The sequence below is a fragment of the Kogia breviceps genome, chromosome 11 (assembly GCF_026419965.1).
Source record: "Kogia breviceps isolate mKogBre1 chromosome 11, mKogBre1 haplotype 1, whole genome shotgun sequence".
Taxonomy (NCBI): domain Eukaryota; kingdom Metazoa; phylum Chordata; class Mammalia; order Artiodactyla; family Physeteridae; genus Kogia; species Kogia breviceps.
Window position 1 is genome coordinate 11,728,820 of NC_081320.1, and position 22,023 is coordinate 11,750,842.

At 44.3% G+C, this 22,023-nt stretch overlaps 1 protein-coding gene across 2 annotated transcripts in view; it reads left to right on the forward strand.

Moving 5' to 3' along the window:
- The first annotated feature begins 2,920 nt into the window (after nt 1-2,920).
- TTL (tubulin tyrosine ligase) overlaps nt 2,921-22,023 on the forward strand; it is a 33,852-nt gene continuing 14,749 nt past the window's right edge. The window contains exons 1-5 of one of the 2 annotated variants that reach the window (XM_059079099.2): nt 2,921-3,264; nt 6,602-6,680; nt 12,609-12,841; nt 18,338-18,473; nt 19,510-19,779. In XM_059079099.2, coding sequence (XP_058935082.1) covers nt 3,108-3,264; nt 6,602-6,680; nt 12,609-12,841; nt 18,338-18,473; nt 19,510-19,779 — 875 coding nt within the window. In that variant the 5' untranslated portion in view covers nt 2,921-3,107. Of the gene's footprint in view, nt 3,265-5,303; nt 5,369-6,601; nt 6,681-12,608; nt 12,842-18,337; nt 18,474-19,509; nt 19,780-22,023 lie in introns of those variants that run through there. The other variant, XM_067007237.1, reaches the window with a different exon arrangement.

A 22,023-nucleotide genomic window follows, 5' to 3' on the forward strand; every position in this document is an offset into this window, starting at 1 on the left:
TGCAATGTTGCCTTTGTTCTAAACAAAGTGACTATATATGCATAGGCTCTTTCCATTGGTCTATTTGTTTCTCCTTGTACCAAAATCATACTTTTATAATTACTAGAGCTTTGTACTTAAACATTATTTTACAGTTCTTGATATCTGGTAGTGTTAAGTCCTCCAACTTTCTTGGTCAAGATTGTCTTTGCTATTCTCGGTCTTTTGCATTACCGTGTAAATTTTAGAATTCCTTGTCAATTCTCAAAAATTGTTCTGTTTTCTATTTCCTTGGCTTCTTCCCTTACTGTTTCTTCCTTTCCACTTACTTTGGATTTGATTTGATATTCTTCTCTAGTTTCATACAGATGACAATAGAGATGAAAGCTTAGATAATTGATTTTTTTCAGTCTTTCTTTTTCTAACATATGTACTGGAGGATGTAAATTTCCATTTAAGCACAGCTTTAGTCTGTGTTCTACCAGTTTTGATACACCATATCTTTATTACCATTCAGTTAAAAAATTTTTTTTCATACTGTTGCGATTTCTTCATTGCCTCATGGGCTATTGAAGGGTTTTACTTGATGTCCAAGCAGCTTGATTCCACTGCAGTCAGAGAAAGTGCTCAGAATTATATCAGTCCTTTGAAATTTGTTGAGGCTTACCTTATAACGCAGCATATAATGAGTTTTGGTAAATGTCTTACAACGTTTTGCCCCACTATTGTTATTGACTGTGTATCCTGCCTCCAAGAGAAGGAGAAGGCAAGTGCAAATTCTAAGGTCCAGACTAGGAAGAAATGCACAGTACTTCATTTACATGTAGTAAATGCAGATATTCATATATCCACATGGCTAGGCCTAATGCAAAGGAGGATGGGAAGCTGAATTCTCAGACAGGGTGTTCCCTCTGTAAGATATAGCAAGAGAGCTGCACGCTGTCCCACACAATCTTCCAGCTAAGCAACTCCAGTTGGGGGAAAAAAAGAGAGTCTTTCTCCATAGCTCAGGTAGAGAAATCCCGGAGAGAATCAGACTCGCCAAATCTGGATCACTCTCCTATGTTTTACCAATCACAATGGCAAAAGGGGTGGAGTAGTCTGTTGGACCAAGCCTGGATATTCATCTTCCTGTGCCCAGAATGGACAGCGTCAATCCCAACAGAATCACATAAAATGCACTCCAAGGGGAAAGATGGATTCTATTCTTAAGGGGTGCTGTACAAGAACTAAAACAAACAAAAAAGATGTTCACTACAAAGTGTAGGTGAGAAAAAGGAGAAAAGTACTACTGGATTTGGAAATTCAGAGGTCGCTGATGTTCCTAATGACATCCGTGGCTGTGGAGTGGCAGAGAGAGAAGCCAGCTTGCCGGGGTGAGTGGGTGATGCAGGAGGAGTGAGTGAGTGAAGAGGAAGGGGGCACGATGAAAGTGGGTGTCACTTCCGAGATGACTGGCTGTGAAGAGAAGCAGCTACAATGTCTGGGCCTGAGCTCCCCCAAAATGTGGCCCTGGTACAGGGGTTTGAGAGCAAGTAGTTTATTTGGGAAGTGATCCCAAGAGAGGCGGGATAGTAGACCAGGAAAGGAAGGACTCCGACAAGAGAAGGTGCGTGAATGAGCAGGTTACAAGCTGTGGACAACTGGAACGCTTCTGCAGACGACCTCAAAGTAGAGGGCAGGATATATGCCTCCCTGCCGGTTCGTTCACTGGAGGGGTGAGGAAGCTGGAGGACTGTCTACCAACTCTTATTACTCCTGGATGTCTGACTGCTGGGGGCGGGGTTGGGGGGGGGGGAATGTAACCAACCCGGCACTCCTGAGTCTGCCCCATTCCTCCTCTGAGCGAGCTTCCCACCGACAGTGAACGCCTCCAGGCGGTTGCCGAGCTGGAGGCTTGGGCGTAGAACAGGCGAGTACTCGCCGCTGGGAACGTGGGCAAAATGGGAGAGAGGAGAGCGCCTTTACGATATGCTAATTAGACACCATGAGCACAGGGAGAGCAGGACGGGGAGACGTCCCAGGATGTTCTTTCTCTAAAGGAGAGTAAAAGATATGAGGCGCATGGCTGATGCGGCTATCTTATGGGTAAGTGTAGGAAGTTTACGGGAAATCTGACAGAGTCCTTTCGCTGTCCCTCAAATGCACCCAAAATCGTTTCCTAAAAGGAAGTCAGAGTGAGATCAGGACCGAAGGGGCTTTGAAGAACCCCGCCACGCACACACTCGGAAGGGGAAATCGTTCCGGAGAAGAGAAAGCGAGTGACCCAACGCCGGTAAATCGCAGGGCGGAGTCCAGGGCTCCCCAGGGGCCTGTGTGCCAGCGCCCGGCGGAATCTGAAGTCACCCCCTGGCTGTGTGCCACGCAGGAGGTCTCAGCAGGTGAAAGGAGCATTCGACCCAAAGGGAAACCAACAGCCACCGGAACTCTTCTGGTTCTCCGCCGTCTTTAAGCAGGAAAGCCAAAGAGGCGCATCTTGGACGCAGGATGGGGCAGTAGAACTTTCTGGTTTTATCCATAAAACGTCCCTTTGAAACCGTAGGTGGGAAGCTACCGGAGCAAGCCCCCTAGAAAGGGATCTTCCGCTGGCACCGCCGTCCCCCTCCGCCCCCCTCCGTCCCCCTCCGTCCCCCTCCGTCCCCCTCCGTCCCCGGCAGTGACCCTGGGCTCGGGAGGACTGCCCCACTCTCCGGACCCTCTGGGGACCGGCTCCCGAGGCTGCGGCTCCAGCTGCGCGCCCCTCCTCCAGCCCCCGCGTCCTCCGCCGCCGGCAGCCGGCTCAGGGAGGGTGCGGGGCGCGCCCCGGGCGCACAGGCTCCCCCCGCCCACCCGCCGCCGGGCTGGCCGCGCGGAATCACGGGCCGGAGGCGGGGCTGCGCCGGCGGTGGGCGCGGCGTCCGGGCTGCGCTCGCCGCTCGGGCCGACGCGCAGGCACCCGGGCGCGGGCCGCCAGGGGAACCCTAGCTGCGCGGGGGCCGCGCGCGCGGCGGCGCGACCGGAGCGTGCGGGGCGGGGTTGGCGGGGCCGGATCCTGGCTGGCGCCCGGGCGGGTCCTAAGGTGACCCGCCGCCTGGCCGGCTGGTTCCTGCGGCGGTTGCCAGGGCGGCCCGGTCGCGCGGTCCTTCGCCATGTACACCTTCGTGGTGCGCGACGAGAACAGCAGCGTCTACGCCGAGGTCTCCCGGCTGCTGCTCGCCACCGGCCACTGGAAGAGGCTGCGGCGGGACAACCCCAGGTTCAACCTGATGCTGGGAGAAAGGAACCGGCTGCCCTTCGGGAGACTGGGTGAGCTTCCCCGTTTCGCGCCCTCCCGCTCCTCCCGGTAGAACGAGCGCTTTTGTCCTAAGGTCAGAAACCTTCCCCTCTGTCGTTCCTCGGGCGGATTAAAAAAATGCATCCCTAAAGGGCCAAGCCCGTCGTTTTTCATGCCTTCTCGGGTCCCAAATCGAATTCGGGGCGGGAGTGGCGGTGCGGGCCGCCGGGACGGCGGCTGCCTCCTGACAATGACCCGGCCCTGCAGCCCCGGGGGCGTCGGCCTCGGGAGCGGGGAGCCAATGCCGCGCGTTCCCCGGATTCCACGGTCCCGACGCCCCCAAATCGGGCAGGTCGGCTGGGCAGATCGCCGGGCGGGGCGAGGCTCCGCGGAGCCGGCAGCTGACATCAGGCTGGAGTCATCTTGCAAATTTTCTCCACCTGGGATTCCGCCCTGCCTGTGTTGGCTCGGGAGGGGAGCTTGTGCGTGTTGAAAACCCTGAGGATTCAGCTTCCCGAAGGCTCAGATAAAGAAAGCGTCAGGGGATTTGGAAAAGACCTCTGGATTCCGAAAACGGGAGCTTCAGCAGTGAGCCCAGCCCGGGGAAGGGCGGAAGGGTGTCTGATTTTAGACCTTCTCTTAGTTTCACCAAAGAACACGTTTTCACAGTTGGCGCATTGAATGCAGATTTTACGTGACTCAGGTTTCTCTGCCCTACTCTCTCCGAGGGAGTTCCCTTCATTCACACGGTTGAAGCTGGCACCCCCATGTCTGCATCTTCCCCTGTAGGAAGAGGCAGGGGGAAGGAGAGGACCAACGGCTCCTTTTTAGATGACGTAATCCAGAAGTTGTGCAGATCACTGCCATTTACATCCCATCGACCTACACATAGTCTCACGGCCTCTCCCCCCTGCAGTCATCCGGAATTATAGCCTCACTCGGGGTCGCTGTGTGCCCTGCCAAAATTCCCCTGGGGTGGGCACCCCATCGTACTGCCAAAGATAGAAGGGGAGAAAATAATGAGGAAAAGTCATCTCTGCCTTGGAGGGCATCCCAGAGAGAACAGTGTTCTGTGTCCAGGAGAGGAGACAGTTTTTAGAAATAGGTGTGGTCAGCGGGTTGGACAGGTTGAATAGGCAAAGACTGAAAATAGCCATTTGGAACTGACTAGCCCTTGGTGAGCTGACAGAGCACAGTTGGGTGGGAGCCTGTAGACTTGTAATGACTTGAGGAATGAAGGGGGTTTCGGCCTAGCCTTCCTGATATTTTTTTCTTTGAAATGAGACCTTGGACAACTTTTTATTGTTACACAAATTTATGATGTATGATGGGGACTCCATGGAAGGGCTGCTTCCGACCCCCAGATATCTTCGAATACAGAGAATGTGCCTGGAGATTGATTGCCTTTTGTTAAACTGTCTCCCCAGGAAGCCCTCAGCGAGAAGAATACCTTCCCTGAAAGAAGAAAACCTGCTTATAGTTGAGAACGTTTATTTCCTCCTTGCTCTGTGTGCTTCTCTGCCTGCCTGACTTTCCTCTTTGGACTGGTCAGTGCCTGGCTGAAAGAGCTTAGGTGGAATCCTAAAATTAAAAACTGACAAAAATGGCTCTTTGCAGGGGTGTTGGGCATTTCTGTGGGGCTCAGGACTAGGGTGTAGGAGCAGAATCCTAGAACGTCCAAATCCTAAACAGGTACCGTGAAGTCAGCAACTGCTCAGGAAACATTTGGTTTTTATGGGAAAGAAAACAGCATCCGATGGGGAGTTTGGGATTAGCAGATGCAAACTATTACATATGTATAACCGGATCGCTTTGCAGTATACCAGAAACTAACACAACAGTGTAACTCAACTATAGTCCGATATAAAATTTTAAAAAAGAAAAATTCTAAAAAGAATGTCAGCCAAAATAACCCCTCATACTTCAATAAAATAAACATTTTTTTAAAGGTTAGCATCTTTAAAAAAAAAAAAAAGAAGAAGAAAAAGAAAAACAAAACAAAAAAACCAGCATCTCACAACCAGATGGTTATAATATGCCTTCATTGTTAAGGATATTTACCTTTCACACAGTTTGAAACCCAAGGAGGCCCAGCGGATAAAGGCCAAGGAATGCTGCTGCCTTGGTGATGTGAAGGTGGGTAGTTCAGATGTGAACTAGTCCATCTGTCCAGGGAGATGGTGAGAACTAGTTAGCGCCTGAAACTTTTTATTTGATTATATGCTGTTCTCGGATGAATTAGTCTTTACCTCTGGCATCTTCAATTCCAACTCCCATTGTTGGGTTCTACTTTTGTGTTGCTGAAAACTGCGTTTTGTTAAGATGTTAAACATAAATTGAGGCTTTTGTAGAAATTATCATACTCAGTGAAGTAAGTCAGACAGAGAAAGATAAATATTATATGATATCACTTACATGTTGAATCTAAAAAATAGTACGAATTAATTTATTTACAAAATAGAAACAGACACACACATAGAAAACAAACTTCTGGTTACCAAAGGGGAAGAGGGGGGAGGGATAAATTAAGGGTATGAGACTAACAGATGCACACTACTACATAAAAAATAAACAAAAAGGATTTACTGGATAGCACAGGGAACTATATTCAATATCTTGTGATAACCTATAATGGAAAAGAATCTGAAATATATATGTGTATAACTGAATCACTTTGCTGTACATCTGAAACTAACAGTATTGTAAGGCAACTATATTATAATAAAATTTTTTTTTTATTGAGGCTTTTGTTTTTATTTGTATCCTTTTGCCCTAATTTTAAAGAGGAGGGGGCACGCAGTACAGTCCATTGAAAATGGGTTTCCCTGTGAGAGGACACACAGAACTACCTCCCCTCAGCTTCTAGTGGCCCCCCTAAAAGCTTGCACAGGGAGACATGCTTGAGAACAGCAGGATCTTAGTTCTGCTGCCTTCCTTGATGACTGTAGAAAGCAAGGGTAGCAACATCAAAAGCCTAACTGTTTAAGTCCTCACTGTACAGAGATGACTAAATCCACATGTGTTAAGACAAGTGTGCGACACAGTGGGGATCCAGGAGAGGTGGAATAGAAAATACTCTCCCACCTAAAGAAGAAAAAACAGAGGCAGCAGTGGTCTTTGGCAGACTTACGATGGCGGTATCCCAGTAGCCACTCTGGGGAGGGTGAGAATTGCCCGCGAGATGCTGAGCAAAGGGGCGTAGAGGGGCTGGGCGACTGAATCGCTCCCTTTCCAGCACCTGGTCCTGAAAGGGGAGAAAGACAGGCTAAGCATGACCGTGCTCTCCCTCCTGCGTGCTGGTGCTGACATTGTCATGTCCCTCGTGAGAAATTGTCTGTTTCCCTTCTCAGCCTCTTCTTCTCTTCACAGGTCATGAGCCTGGCCTGATGCAGTTGGTGAATTACTACAGGGGAGCTGACAAACTGTGTCGCAAAGCTTCTTTAGTGAAGTAAGTGTTCCTTAAAACCCGTGTTTTCCATTTTCCACCTGAACCTTTTGAGCTTTCATCCTGAAGCACTTAAGCCAACGTGTGAGATCGTCTTTAAAGGGAGAAAACACTTACTTAAAAAGCCAGCAAAGATCAGCTTTTCGTCACAGTCCAAACTCGGCTGTACGTGCCTGGTGAAGCCTGTCTGTCCCTGAAGTTGAGGCTGCCTAGAAGCAGAGCCTGAGACAGGGCTTCTGGCATAAGTGATTTATGAGGGGAGGGCTTGCAGGAGAAACGCGCTCAGAACCAAGGGCAGGGCATCTGGGGAAGACGCGAAGCAAGGAGGTGGTTTCAGCTGAAGTCTCGCCTCAGCCTGACTCCGTGGAGCTGGAACAGCAGTGAACAGCCCCTCGACGTTCTCTACTCTGAGGTCGCCCAGCCACCGGCTGCGGGCGGGACACAGCTTCCCCGGCGCTTCTAGGCACGGGCTGGTCCCTGGAGAAGAGGCGCGCCTAAGCCCTTGGCAGCCAAAGCTCAGCAGCCAGGGGTCCCTCAGAAGGGACACCTGGGCAGAATATACCGGTGTCTACTGCACCACCCATCTCTGAGCAGTGGGTTTACAGCCAGGTGCCGAAAGAACCGTGTCATAAGGTGGAAGGAAGCAGCCTTATACAGTGATTAAGATCTCGGATCAGCAGCTTGGGTTTTAATTTCGGCTCTTAGCAGCTTGGGCAAATTTTCTGATCCCTCTAAGCCTCGGTGCTTCCCTCATAAAGAGGTTGTGGTGCATGTAAAGCGTGTAACACAGTGACACAGAGTGGGCATTTGACGCTATGCCTTAGTGTCCTTTTCTGTGAAACGAGGATAATAGTAGCAGCTACCTCAGGACTGTTGCGAGGGTTAGTTGAGTTACTTTCCACGCAGGCTCGGAATAAGGCGTGTGTCAGAGTTCACACTGTATAAATGAAAGGTGGGTGTGGCCCGTAAAATCAGGTCTCTAGCATTCCCTCCACAGTGGCTAGTGAACGTGTGTGTGGTAGCCAAACGAATCATTTAGGTAAGAAGACACTAGAAGACCTGACCCAAAGCAAATGCTCTTTTCCCCAGTCACACAGCTTTCCGGGCTCTAACTCTTTACTAGTTTGAGTGCTCATAGGAACATTTCCACCTTTTTGTTCAGACTCACTGCCCCCACTAACTTATTTATCCACTTCTTCCTGTGATGGATTTTCATGATTTACCAGCTATCCTGAAGGAGAACGAGGCTTTCTGAAGTCTTCTTAACATATTTACACATTTAGAGTGCAAACAGTTGTTTCAGCAGAACTAGAACACGATTATTTATCCAGATTGTCCATTTAGAAATTTTTATAAAATGCTTACTCATTCTTTATTCTGTGATGATTTTTTTTCCTAAAGATAGAGGTTGAATTCTGGTTTTGAAGTAGAAAGCAGAGGGTGCTGTTAAAAGTAATGTTCTCTATATTTGCATACTTGGCAGCTATGATAGGGTGAAGAGAGCACAGAGCTGGAGTCATGAGCAGGTCTGAATAGGTATCCGGACCTCCGTGACCTTGGACGGTGCCACTCAGAATCTGTGGGGACGGAGGTGATCACAGCTGCTCTTTGCCGTTCTGCAGCATGTGGCGTGGTCTGTCATGGCACCTTATAAATGACGACATGACCTAGGCAGACTAGGGGTTGTCATTCTCATAAGCTTCCTTCGTTCTCTCAGGTGTCCTGCAAGGGACTGTAGTAATTCCGGGAGGGGATGGTTACCTTTGTCATTTTATCTCTCTCCCATAGTTTGTATGTCTCAGAAGAGCCCCAGAAAGTTAAAAATGTCATCTCAGGTGGCCGTGGGAGAAGACAGCCAGGTTGCCCACGGCCGTAGCAGGACGTGTTGAGCCAGGACGGTTCTCATCTGTACAAATGGGCCCCGTGGGCAGTGTGCTTGGTCATCCCTGGAGGCTTCCCAGGACCTTGATGGGGTTCCATGCTGGACCCTGTACAGCAAGCGCCTGTCACTTTGGAGAGCTTTAGAAATTCATCAGGGCCCCATGGCCATAGTCTCAGAGCACTCAAGGGCCGGCCTCCTGGCCCTGGTTGGAGCTTTCTTTTCCTCTTGTGAGCGTTTCTCACACCTCACGTGAGATGTGACTAAACCTCCATTTGTGGCTGCTTCCCAAATGGGCCTTTTTCGGAAAGGGAACAAATGCTAGAGACTTCCGGTAGAAACTGAACTGGCTTCTGTACAGGAAGTGAGGGCTTCAGATGAAGGGCCTTCTCCAGACCAGCGCTGGCGAACAGAAATAGAATGCTGGCCACATGTGTCATTTTAAATTGCTGAGTAGCCCCATTAAAATGAGTGCAAAGAAACCGGTGCAATTTATTTTAATAATATATTTTATTTAACCAAATAAATCCAAAATGTCATGTAATTAATATTAAAAACAACTAATGAGATACATTCTTTTTTTTTTTCCGAGTCTTCAAAATCTGGTGTGTATATTTTACATGTATAGCACAACTAAGCTCAGATATTAAATTTTCATTGGAAGTCCTATGTTTAGATTTCATAAAAATGTATGGTTGAAAAGGTAGATTTACTTAACGCAAGTCATTCTGACATATGTAAAAGTTTTTCAATAACTGTATTAAATACCAAAATATAATTTTCCTTTAATATTCACATGTACATTGACAAAGCAGGTTCATAACATTAGAAGAGTTGATTTGACTTTGAAGCAAAAGCATATCATTTTTAAAACTATGTCCAAGTTAAGTAAATTCACCAACTCATGTGTCAACTCAGTATTAATATTGAGTTCAGAGGAGGTATTGAATAAATTGAAAAGACACTCTAAATTTATCATTATCAACAAAGTGTTCTTCAAATTTTTCTTTAGTTTTTGCAGCCAGTTTGCATAATGATGTCTATTACAAGGAAAATCTTATGCATACTGAGTCATAAAACTATGTAAAATCATTATTATTGGCTTATATTACGAAGTTGGAACATAAATTCTCACACCTGTTGGGCTACATCATAAGTAAGATCTTTTTTCCCAACTTCCTTGGAGCTTTAAATTTAGCTTGTGCATATGCAGCGGGGTTATAGGTGAAAAAAATGTAAACCACACTGCATTTTTTATCTTTGATTATTGAATGAAGTAATAATTGCATGAAAAGAATGATTGGACAGGCATTCCTCTTATTTTAAGAAAATGTGAATTGGAGTTTACAGTACAGGGAAACCTTGTAAAACTCTTCCATCTCTCAGTCAGTGAGCATTGGCAAAGAACACAGGGTCATTAAATTCATCATCTTGTGGTTCTTTCATGGTTCTATACCTGCGAACCATTGTAGCGTTTGCCAGCATATACGGAACCATTTTAACAACTGTATCCATACTGAGTGCAAATGTCTTTAACATGTATCATGCAATGAAGCAAATGTTTCCAATACGTATGGTACAACAAAATAAAGCAATAAAGCAAACGCCAGTCTATTAAAATCCCAGTAAATCCAGATTTTAACCCAACCTAGCTGAAGTAATGTCTGTCATGATAGAAGCTGACTTTTCACATGTAGATGAAATTCTTCTTGGACAAATGTAAAAGATTAGAAAATATCTTCACCACGAGTTTATATTTTAGGCTGCAATTTGACAATATTTTTTTCATAGATTTGGAAATCTTTTGAGGCAGAACATACAAAGTATTAAATGGGCAGCATCTCTTATGTCACCCAACTTATCTAAAGCTAAGGAAAAATTTCAAAATTTTCCAGTTTTGAGTCAATCTTTAATATTGTTAGAAATGCTTTGTACTCTATGGGCAATTATTGATGGCTTAACTAAAGATTGTTCACTTTTTATAAAATATCTTTTTTAGTCTTTTCCTCAAAGTAATTTCTATTACCACATTTCCATCTAAAAGGATGTTCGTTTTGCGTGTGTATGTAAGAATCCATGGCACTTTAGAGCTGACCAAAGTTACAAGCTCAGATCCTAAGAAAAATATGTTTAAAGTCTTTTTGTAAAATGCCTCCTTACACAACAAACTTCATTTTTCCTGCCACAGCAAATTGCAATTGCCATTTGTTAGGAAACTTGTGACATGTCTTCTTCTAGCGCTTATTTTTTTCTTTATTGTCTGGTCATAGTTCTAGCTTCTGCATCCCCACTCAATTCCATGTCAGTAGAATGCCTTTGTTTTAAACTTAAAAGTTTGTCCATGCTCATTTTTTTAACTAGAAGACTAATTATACGTTATTTACCAATTGTGATTTACCTAGCTATCACTGTAACTTGGCTGTGTGCATAATAAACACATTATAATGTTTCATCAGTGCCTGGAAAAAAATTCACATGAGCTGAATCCGTCTGTTGTCCCCCAGTAGAACAGTGATGCATTTATGTCTAATTGCAGAAGTAGCACATGCGCCTGACATACACGCCACCCTCTAACAACAACATCTGAGGTCACATGGTTGTTAAAGTGAAATGTCATCTGCCGAGACAGTAATGTTGTGCTTGGTGGAAACGTATTTTACAATGCTTCAGCTTTTAAATTAAAACTAAACAAAATGGAAAATTCAGTTTCCGAGTTGCATCGGCCACTTTTCAAGTGCTTGGAAGCACTTGGAAGCTCCACGTGGCTGGTGGCCGCCATATTGGACAATGCAGCTAGAGCTGAATGGTCAGTGAGTTAGAAATGTATTGAGTTTTTGTTCCTTTGAGTTCTTTAAGTTAAATTCCATTGCCTCTAACGTAAAAATGGCTTTATTTAAAATCTCAGTTTAAAGTTTCTTTTCATTATTTCTGCCATTGGCTCATAGGCTGGGTTTTGCTGATGAATCATAACCCAGGCTTTAACAGTTCTGTTCTAGATAGAAGAGGGAGTGCAGCTCAGGGGAGGCCTGTGAATGTCTTTGGGCAGATTTCTCCCTCCTCTGATTCCTGGGGAGCAAGGGTAGGTTTTTTTCTTTCTATTTTCTTTCTTTTCTTTTTTTTTTTTTTTTTGGCTGCACCTCACGGTTTGAGGGATCTTAGTTCCCCAACCAGGGATTGAACCTGGGCCCTTGGCAGTGAGAGCACGGAGTGCTAACCACTGGGCCACCGGGAAATTCCCAAGGATACGTTTAGAATTAGGACATGGGAGTGATTCAGGGTTTGCATCCTGCTTGTTTCTTACTACCTTTGTGATCTTGGGAAATTCACTTCTCTGTGACCCAGTGCCTCATCTGTGAAATGTGATGCTAGCACCTCCCCCCAGGGGTCTGATTGGAGAGGAGATACAGTGTGAAGCCTTTGTGTTTATTAATTGCCTGCCCAGGGTCTTTCTTTATATTCCATTATATTATGGGGTTTTTTTTGAGGGGGGGGCAGTAGGTATGTTTAGTTACGACCACTGGAGCCCCAGGTTCCATTAGAAAGATTCTTCCTTTATTCTGTCACTGAAGCCAGGCTGAGCTAAAAGCAAGAAATGAACGAAAATGTCTTTAGGTAATTCAGATTCCTGAGTATTCGCCTTTTCTCTCCAGAGTTGGGCCAAGGTGGTATTTTTGCTAGTAATCCAAATAGTTTCCTCAGTTCTCCACTTTGTTTTTTTAGGGTGGGTCTAGCTCAGCTACAGCATGTTGGGTGAAAAGATGTTGGCTCAGGATTACTTCAAGTTAAGTTTCCTTAGAGATGCATTTTAAAAGGAGCTAAAGTTCTGGACATTAAGCCCCTTTTGAATTCACTGGAGCATGCCTATAAGGTCGTGGGTAACAGCTGTGAGCTGCCCTGTGGTGCCTTGGAGGTCTGCCCCGTGAGTGGGCTAAGGAGACCTAGCCCTGGTCGTGCCCTGCTTCCTTCAAGAGCTCTGGGGCAAAGCACTGGCTGTTCTGAATAGAGGGACAGAGGGTACTCAGAAGAGAGACTGACCCTCTGTCATCTGCCAGGCTCGTCAAGACCAGCCCAGAACTGGCTGAGTCCTGCACATGGTTCCCGGAGTCCTATGTGATTTATCCAACTAACCTCAAGACCCCAGTTGCTCCAGCTCAGAATGGAATCCACCCGCCAATCCATAGCTCAAGGACAGATGAGAGAGAGTTTTTCCTGGCTTCTTACAATAGGAAGAAAGAAGAGGGAGAGGGCAACGTTTGGATTGCAAAGTCATCAGCTGGAGCCAAAGGTGAGTCGGCACTGCGGCCTCTTCTCCCTTCCCTGTAGATTCCCACTGTGTTTTGTTTGTTTGTTTTTAAGCACAGCAGCAACAATCATTTGTGAATATTTACTATATACCGTGTATCTTTCTGACTTTTTTTTTTTTTTTTTTTTTTTTTTTTTTTTTTTTTTTTTGCGGTATGCGGGCCTCTCACTGTTGTGGCCTCTCCCGTTGCGGAGCACAGGCTCCGGACGCGCAGGCCTAGTGGCCATGGCTCACGGGCTTAGTTGCTCCGCGGCATGTGGGATCTTCCCGGACCAGGGCACGAACCCGTGTCTCCTGCATCGGCAGGCGGATTCTCAACCACTGCGCCACCAGGAAAGCCCTCTGACTTTTTTTTTAACATCTTTAGTGGAGTATCATTGCTTTACAATGGTGTGTTAGTTTCTGCTTTACAACAAAGCGAATCAGCTATACATGTACATGTTCCCATATCCCCTCCCTCTTGCATCTCCCTCCCTCCCACCCTCCCTACCCCACCCCTCTAGGTGGTCACAAAGCACCGAGCTGATCTCCCTGTGCTATGCTGCTGCTTCCCACTAGCTATCCACCCTAGGTTTGGTAGTGTATATATGTCCATGCCACTCTCTCACTTCGTCCCATTGTGTTTTGCTAGATTCAAACGATGTCTTTAGATGAGTGGCTATTCTAATCTGAATCCTCGAGGGTGGAGACCTCGTTTCATTACATAGTTTAAAATATCTGTGTGCTGGTGACTTAGAAACGTGTATCTCCAAATCAACTAAAGTAGAATAAAATAAAATAAGAAAGTGAAATAAAGTAAAACAAAATAAAAAAATAGAAGTATCTCGAAAATAGAATAAACTCGAGCTGAGGTCTTTCCCTGTAAGCTCCACATCCAACAGCAGGCATTTTCAACTTAACATGTCTGATATAGAACTCTTTATTTCCTTCCCAACTTCAGCCACCCCAGCCTGCTCCTCTTTCCATCTTCCCATGGAGTGTATGATTCCACTTTTCACCCAGCCTCTGAATCCCCAAACCTAGGAGTCCTCCTTGGCTGCTCTTTGCTTTACAGTCTATACCTAATGCATCAGTAGGTCTTGCTAACTACCTTCAAAATAAAGTCTGCAATGGACTTTTTCTTGCCGTTTCCCCGGCTCTCACTTCAATCAAAGCTCCTTTTCTCTCTATCCTGTGTAACTGCAGCACCTGCTCACAGCAGCTCTCCTGCTCTTGGACAGAGTGATGTTTTAAAAATGGAAACGTGATCGTGTTACTGCCCGCTCAAGACTTACCAGCTGGCTTCCCAAGGCAACTAGAATAAACTCGAGTCCTGGTGGAAGTCTCCGTCACTTGATATTTGCCTGTATCTCTGATCTCATCTCTTATTCTTGGCCTTGCTCCCTGTACTGTAGCCATAACACCTGCCTAGCATCCCTGAAATACCCTAAATTCATCTCTGTACCTGGAATGAGCTTTCACGGACTATTTTTATTTCTCAGCTCAGATGTTGCCTCTTGTCAGAGAGGCTTTTCTTTTTCTTTTTTTTTTTTTTTTTTTAGAGAGGCTTTTCTGATCTAAAATAACCTCTGTGCCCATTGCTTTCTATCCTTTCCCCTGCTTTATTTTCCATCCTTGCACTAACCTCTTCCCAGCACTCTAGTGCATATTAGTTTATCTGTTCATCTCCCCCATAATCCTGCACAATCCATATAAACACAGGCTTTCTGTCTTGTTCATCTCTGTACCCTCCCCATAGGCACTTAATAGATGTATGTTGAGTGAATGCAGAGAAGGCATAAGGTATGTCATACTAACTCAGGCTTAAAATGTAGGCAGCTGCCAATGTAATGATCACATAGACACACTCCCTCTCTGTAACCACCATCATATGCTCTCTTAAAAACCACTCCATTTTGAACTTACTTCTTTTATTGCCTTGGAAGACCATCTGGCCATTGGTACTCATTTCTGTCCCTGGTCCAGTGGACCTCACCTTCTTTTCCACCAACCGTGAGACAGGAGGGCATCACCTGCAATCTCCTGAAAGTGGGAGAGTTGGGACTCTTGCCACAAGCCAGGTACCTCACCTACTTCTCCCTCCCCTCCTGGGACTTCTTCTCCAGGAGAGTCCCCTAGCTTTGTTCTAATAGTAAGTGGGGGAATTGAAAGAGGAAAGAGTCATCCACAGTATTCCAGATTCCTCCTTTGGATCGGGGCTGAAATCAGGATGGCCATTATGAGGCTATCATGTGTCCTTGTGTCATGGACTTGACAGGCGCGAGAACCATGAGTGAGGCAGGGCCCCAGGTAGAAGGCTCTGTCAGGTCGTGGCAGTGATCCCACCTGGGTGGTCCCTGGACCCTCACCAACACAAGATAGACAGTGCTGCTCAGCAGCAGAGAGAGGTAAAGAGAGGATAAAACGCCAAACACAGAAGATATTTTGCTTTCGGAGTTGAGGAGATAAGTGGTGTGGATTTGTTTTGTTTGGGAATTACAAAATGAAACCAATAGGCTGAATGAATGAATGACTTTCATTCTTGTTAAACAAATACTTAGTGCCTGCTACATGCTGGGTGTAGTTGGCTTAACTTCACGCTATATCCAGATCAAGCTGCTGTTCACCACCCCCACCGCCACCCCCGTCTTGGAGCTGAGTCACCTTCACCTGTCACCTGGAGCATTGCTCCCTGTCCTCCTGTTCTTGGCCATTCTCCAGAGTCTACACAAAATACAGCAGACAGAGATCCTGTTAGAGCACAATCAGACCATGTCACACCTGTTCTCAGCACTGGCTCTGGGGCCAGGACAGCACCTGGCATGCAGCAGACGTTCAGTATATGTATTGAGTGAATGAGTGAATGGATGGATGGATGGATGAATAAGAGAAGTAATGAACGTTTGGAGGGGGATAAAGAGAGAAGCGAGGCGGACATGGTTCTCTTGCCCTCAGGGGCCCATAGTCTAGTCAGAAAGAAGGCTAATGATGCATTTATTTCCAGATTAGCTAAACGTTGAGATGGGAACAAAGAACCCAAAAAACCAGTGTGACTGCGACCTTGAAGCTCCTAGGAGAACCCCAACTTCACAGCTTAGTGAGGATATAAACAAATATCCTCCAGCTTTAGTTAGTGAGGATAGAAACAAACGGTATAAGAAACACAGTTAACAAACACATGGAAACGTGCTACACTGGTATACAGTACTTACAAAATAAATGTGGATTTTGTGTATCATTTTACATCTACAAAATAAGAAAACAAAACCCTTCAGTGGTTGTGTTGCTGAGTTTGTTGTGAACTGCTCCCTCCCGGTGGCGATACACAGCCCTTTGAAGCAGCAATAGGACCACACGGAGCAAGAAGAAAGAGTTCCTTTGCCTTGGGCTCACTCGTCTCATTCCTGAACATTTACTCCAGGGAGATAGTGAAAAAGTCCCCAGGGTGATCTACAGCAAAGGCATTTACCACTGTGTTGCCTGTAATAGCAAAATTGTATTTAGGAACACCCCCATTGTCCAGCAGTCAGTAGACGTGCCATTTTTTTACATCCACACAATGGGATATTTCTTTGGCCACTAACATTGGGACGTTAATGCAGATACAGTGAAAATATTGACTGTATGAAGTGAAAAAAGAATATGAGGTGAGTTGGCTGTGATTGAACCTGTCTTTGCCATATTACATAAAGGAAGGTAATATGAAAAAACGAAAAGAATTATGTTAGGAAATAAGATGATGGGTAGTTTCAGGGCATTAGTAGGAAAATGGTGTTTTAGGATGATTATTCTAAAAAGAGGATGCAAGGTGCTGTGGAGGAGGAGAGACTAAAGTCTGTACTGAAGAACTGGCAAGTGAGAATAAAGAGGAACCAGGGAATCTGAGGGCAGTTCTTAAGGGAAATGAACAGAATGAATTAGGTTCATCCAAAAAGAGAGGAAGGGATGTTTCCCAAGTTGATTTGCTGTTTCTTGTTTAAGAGGCTAACCGGGTGGTGGAGGGAGTGACAGAAATGGGGTAGTTGAAAAAGGGGTTGGCTTTTAGGAAAGATGAATCGTTAAATTAACTTGCTGTACGGCAGAAATTAACACAACATTATAAATCAACTAGACTTCAATTAAAAATATATTGGAAAAAAAATAATTTTTACTGAAAGCATGAGACCCAAGTAGAGATGAGCTGTATATCTAAAGTGTAGGGGGGTGACTTCCCTGGTGGTCCAGTGGCTAAGACTCCGCGCTCCCAATGCAGGGGGCTCCGGTTTGATCCCTGTTCAGGGAACCAGATCCTGCACGCCGCAACTAAGAGTCCGCATGCCGCAACTAAAGATCCTGCACGCCTCAATGAAGATCCCGCACGCTGCAAACTAAGACCTGACGCAGCCAGATAAATAAATAAATACTTTTTAAAAGCGTAGGTGGGAGGTCCTAGAACTAAAAAGTGAGTCCAACAAGGTTGCAGGATATGAGATCAACACACAAAAATCAATTGCATTTCTACCTCTGTCACCTATTTATGCCTTGCTCTCCGCAGTCTGGCCACATCCCATCTTGTATGCTCCAACCTTATTTTCTTTATACAGTTTCCTTATGGACTATTTCTTATTGAAAATTAATATCTTTAATGCTAGTAGATGGAAAATAATGGGTTGTGTTAGTTTCAGGTGTACAGCAAAGTGAATCAGTCATGCCTATACATAATATCCACTCTTTTTTAGATTCTTTCCCATATAGGGCATTACAGAGTATTGAGTGGAGTTCCCTGCGCTATACAGTAGGTCCTTATTAGTTATCTATTTTATATATAGCAGTGTGTATATGTCCATCCCAATCTCCCAATTTATCCCTCCCCCCGCCCTTTCACCCCTGGTAACCATAAGATTGTTTTATATATCTGTGACTCTGTTTCTGTTTTGTAAATAAGTTCATTTGTACCATTTTTTTAGATTCCACATACAAGCAATATCATATGATATTTCTCTTTCTCTGAAGTAAGTCTGACTTACTTCACTCAGTATGACAACCTCTAGGTTGGTGGTCACTTTGAATGTATCCAGTTTTTTCTAATACAACACTACAGGAACGTTCTCGTACATTTGTCTTTCTGCCCTAACCTCCTGATGTTTCTAGTAGATATAGTGTTTCCAGTCGGTTTATTGGTCACAAGCAGCATACAGCCTTTACTGTGGTAGCCAGTGACCAAAAGTAGAGTGGCCTTTATTTATGGTGCTTAGACCATTCGAATATCCATAAAAATGAAATTTCATGGAGCCTGCCATGACAGTGTTTACAATCCTACATGGAGAGAGGGTTGGATAACCCTGGTGCTTTTGTAGGGAGAGGGGAGAGTGAGAGCGATGGAAGGAGGGAAAGGATGGAGAAAGAAAAGCAAGTAGGCCAGTAACAGCCTCCTGTCGGTTTTTACCTGCTGTCAGAATTTCCTTTCTGGTCCTCTTGGGGTGAACTGGACTGATTATGGTTTGCTCTTTGCCCTGTTAGGTGAAGGCATCCTCATCTCCTCGGATGCTGCGGAGCTGCTGGATTTCATAGACAACCAGGGCCAGGTGCACGTGATCCAGAAATACCTCGAGCGCCCGCTGCTTCTGGAGCCCGGTCATCGCAAGTTTGACATCCGGTAATGCTTCCGTGTCTGGAGTTTTTGTTTTACAAATCTGGAAGAAATGCAGTGGCGTGTGATGAGGAGGGCGGCATGGACTATAGGGAAGTATTGGACTTCGCTTAATGTTCCCCAAGTTGAGGGCAGCTGAACAGAACCAAGCTTCTGTTTTTCTTTCACTCTTTTCTCTTGTCTTTCTAGAAAATGTTACTAAGATGATGAATTTTCTTTTTTTCTTTCTTTTTTTTTTTTTTTTTTTTTTTTAAATATTCTCTTTAATGAAGATGACTTGTGGATCCAAAGAAAGGATATCAGTGTGTGGGGCTTGCTTTATGAAAGAAGCAGAGAGATATACATAGAACACATACATAACACAGTCACAGCAGATCGTGTGCTCCTGCCAAAGAGCATGTCCTCACTTTATAATCAGTGTCCCACTTTTTAAGGTTTTCATGAACACACCTCAGGGGTCTGGACTTCACCTTTCCGAGCAAAGGACCTGCAAGGAGAAGGAGGTTGCATGGTGCTTCCAAAAGCTGAAAGCCCTGCCCCAGCTTGCCCTAGGCCTTACTGTCATCTCCCCATCCAGGACTCTTGTCACTTAGGCGCCTTCACATTGACTTGCTGCTTCTCGAACACCAGTGCTGTCAGATCAGCTTCAGCAGAAAGTCTTCCTAAGATTACTAAAAGAGCAGACGTGGCAACTGGAGGTTTCATAGATTAACTGTAAAAACCAAGCCACTCAGATCTCTTCGAAATGCTGTATCTTTGGAACGGCTCAAAGTCTCCTTGTCAGTTACGGTGAAATGTTTTCTTTGCCTCGTTATGGTGATAACCCACTATCTTGGCTAACTGTCATGGCTTGCCTTGTATATTTTTTTTTTATTAATTTTTTTTGGAGTATAGTTGCTTTACAGTGTCGTTATTGGCTTGCCTCGTATAATTTTAGAACATACCTCCTTCCTCTCTTTCCTCCCAGAAAAATCAAGGTGTGGGGATGATATATATAATATGCAGAAACTTTGGGTGACTTGACTATTTTATTGACTTGCAGAAGCTGGGTCTTGGTGGATCATCAGTATAATATCTACCTCTATAGAGAGGGTGTACTTCGGACTGCTTCAGAGCCGTATCATGTGGATAATTTCCAAGATAAAACTTGCCATTTGACTAATCACTGCATTCAAAAGGAGTACTCAAAGAACTATGGGAAGTATGAAGAAGGGAACGAAATGTTCTTTGAGGAGTTCAATCGGTACCTAACAAGTGCTTTGAACATCACCCTGGAAAGTAGTATCTTACTACAGATCAAACATATAATAAGGTAACTTATTCATATCTCTTGGTTAAATGTGTCTTAAAGGAGCTTTGGGAGTTTGTGCCTTTCAAGGAATTATTCCATTTACATTGTCTAAGAACAAAAATTATTTGTTACATCCTTTTATTATCCTTTTAATATCTGTAGGATCTGTAATGCTGTCACTTTTTAATCCTTATGTTGGTAATTACCTCATGTTGGTAATTTATATCTTCCATCTTTCACTTGGACAGATTGGTTAGAGGCTTATCAATTTTATGCATCTCTTCTAAAAGTCAGCTTTTGGCTTTATAGATTTTCTTTGTTGTTTCTGTTTTCAGTTTCTTTGATTTGTGTTCTTAATTATTTTCAGCCTTCTGCTTTTGGGAAGTTTGATTTGCTTTTCTTTTTCTAGTTTCCTTAAAGTGCAAGGTTAGATCATTGATTGGAGAGATTTAGTTTTTTAAAAAATGTAAGCATTTAAGGCCATCCATTTTCTTATAAGTACTCATTAGCTGCATCCCACAGATTTTTCTGTGTCATGTTTTTGTCTTCATTTTATTTTTATTTTTAAAAATTTTTGTTTATTTTTGGCTGCTTTGGGTCTCTTTTGCTGCACATGGGCTTTCTCTAGTTGCGGCGAGCGGGGGCTACTCTTTGTTGCAGTGAGCGGGCTTCTCATTGTGGTGGCTTCTCTTGTGGAGCGTGGGCTCTAGGCGCGTGGGCTCAGTAGTTGTGGCTCTCAGGCTCTAGAGCGCAGGCTCAGTAGTTGGGGTGCACGGGCTTAGTTGCTCTGCGGCATGTGGGATCTTCCCAGACCAGGCCTCAAACCAGCGTCCCCTGCATTGGCAGGTGGATTTTTAACCACTGCGCCACCAGGGAAGTCCCTCCTTTTAGTTTTATTAGGTTTTTGCTTTGTACATTTTGAAGATCTGTTGTCAGGTGCATATGCATTTAGAATTGTTATCTCTTTGAGGGAAATTGATATCTTTATCATTATGTAGTTTCTATCTTTATCTCTGGTAGTATTTCTTATTTTGAAGTCCATTTTGTCTGATATTAATATAGCCACTCCAGCTTTCTTTTGATTAATGGTATGTCTCTTTCCATCCCTTTACCCTTCTTCTCTATTCTATTCTATATTTAAAATGGGCTTTTGGTAGACATCGTATCATTGGATTTTGTTTTCTTTTGCTTTTAATCCAATATCTCATCTCTGGTTTTGGTTTTTTCTTTTTTTTTTAATTTTTGAATTTTATTTTATTTATTTTTTTATACAGCAGGTTCTTATTAGTCGTCACTTTTATACACATCAGTGTATACATGTCAATCCCAATCGCCCAATTCATCATCATCTCTTTTTTAATTGTTGTGTTTATACCATTTGAATTTAAAGTAATTACTGACTTGATGGGATTTATGTCTACCATTTTATTATTCATTGTCTGTTTGTCCCTTCTTTTTTGTTTGTTTGTTTTTCATTTCCCTGTTTCCTGCCTTCTTTTGAATTATTTGAACTTTTTTAGAGTTCCATTTTAATTTTTCCACTGAGTATTTGGCTATATCTCTGCATTTTGGTTTGTTTTAGTGGTTACTCCAGGGTTTATTATATACATACTTAATATATGATAGATTGTCAGGTTGTATTAAAAAAAAAAAAAAAGACCAAACTGTATGCTCTCTACAAGAAACCCACTTTAAATATAAAGGGAGAAAAATATTCTTTTACATTTACCCAGGTATTTGCAGTTTCCTTTGCTCTTCCTTCAGTCCTAAAGTTCCAAGTTTCATTTCCCTTCAGACTTCAGCATTTCTTTTTTTTTTTTCTTTTTTGCTACCCGGGCCTCTCACTGTTGTGGCCTCTCCCATTGCGGAGCACAGGCTCCGGACGCACAGGCTCAGCGGCCATGGCTCACGGGCCCAGCCGCTCCGCGGCATGTGGGATCCTCCTGGACCGGGGCACGAACCCGTGTCCCCTGCATCAGCAGGTGGATTCTCAACCACTGCACCACCAGAGAAGCCCCAGCATTTCTTTTAGAGCAGTTCTGCTGGTGATAAGTCCTCTTAATTTTCCATCATCTGAGAATGTCTTTATTTTACCTTGTTCCTGAAGGATTTTTTTCACTGGAGTTATACAAATATAATATCAAGCAAAAAATTACAAATTGGTCCTATTCATGTAAATTGAAAAACAAGCAAAACTAAGTAATACATTATTTGGAGGAATGTACATATGTGGTAAAAATCTAGAGAGAAACAAAGTAAAGATAA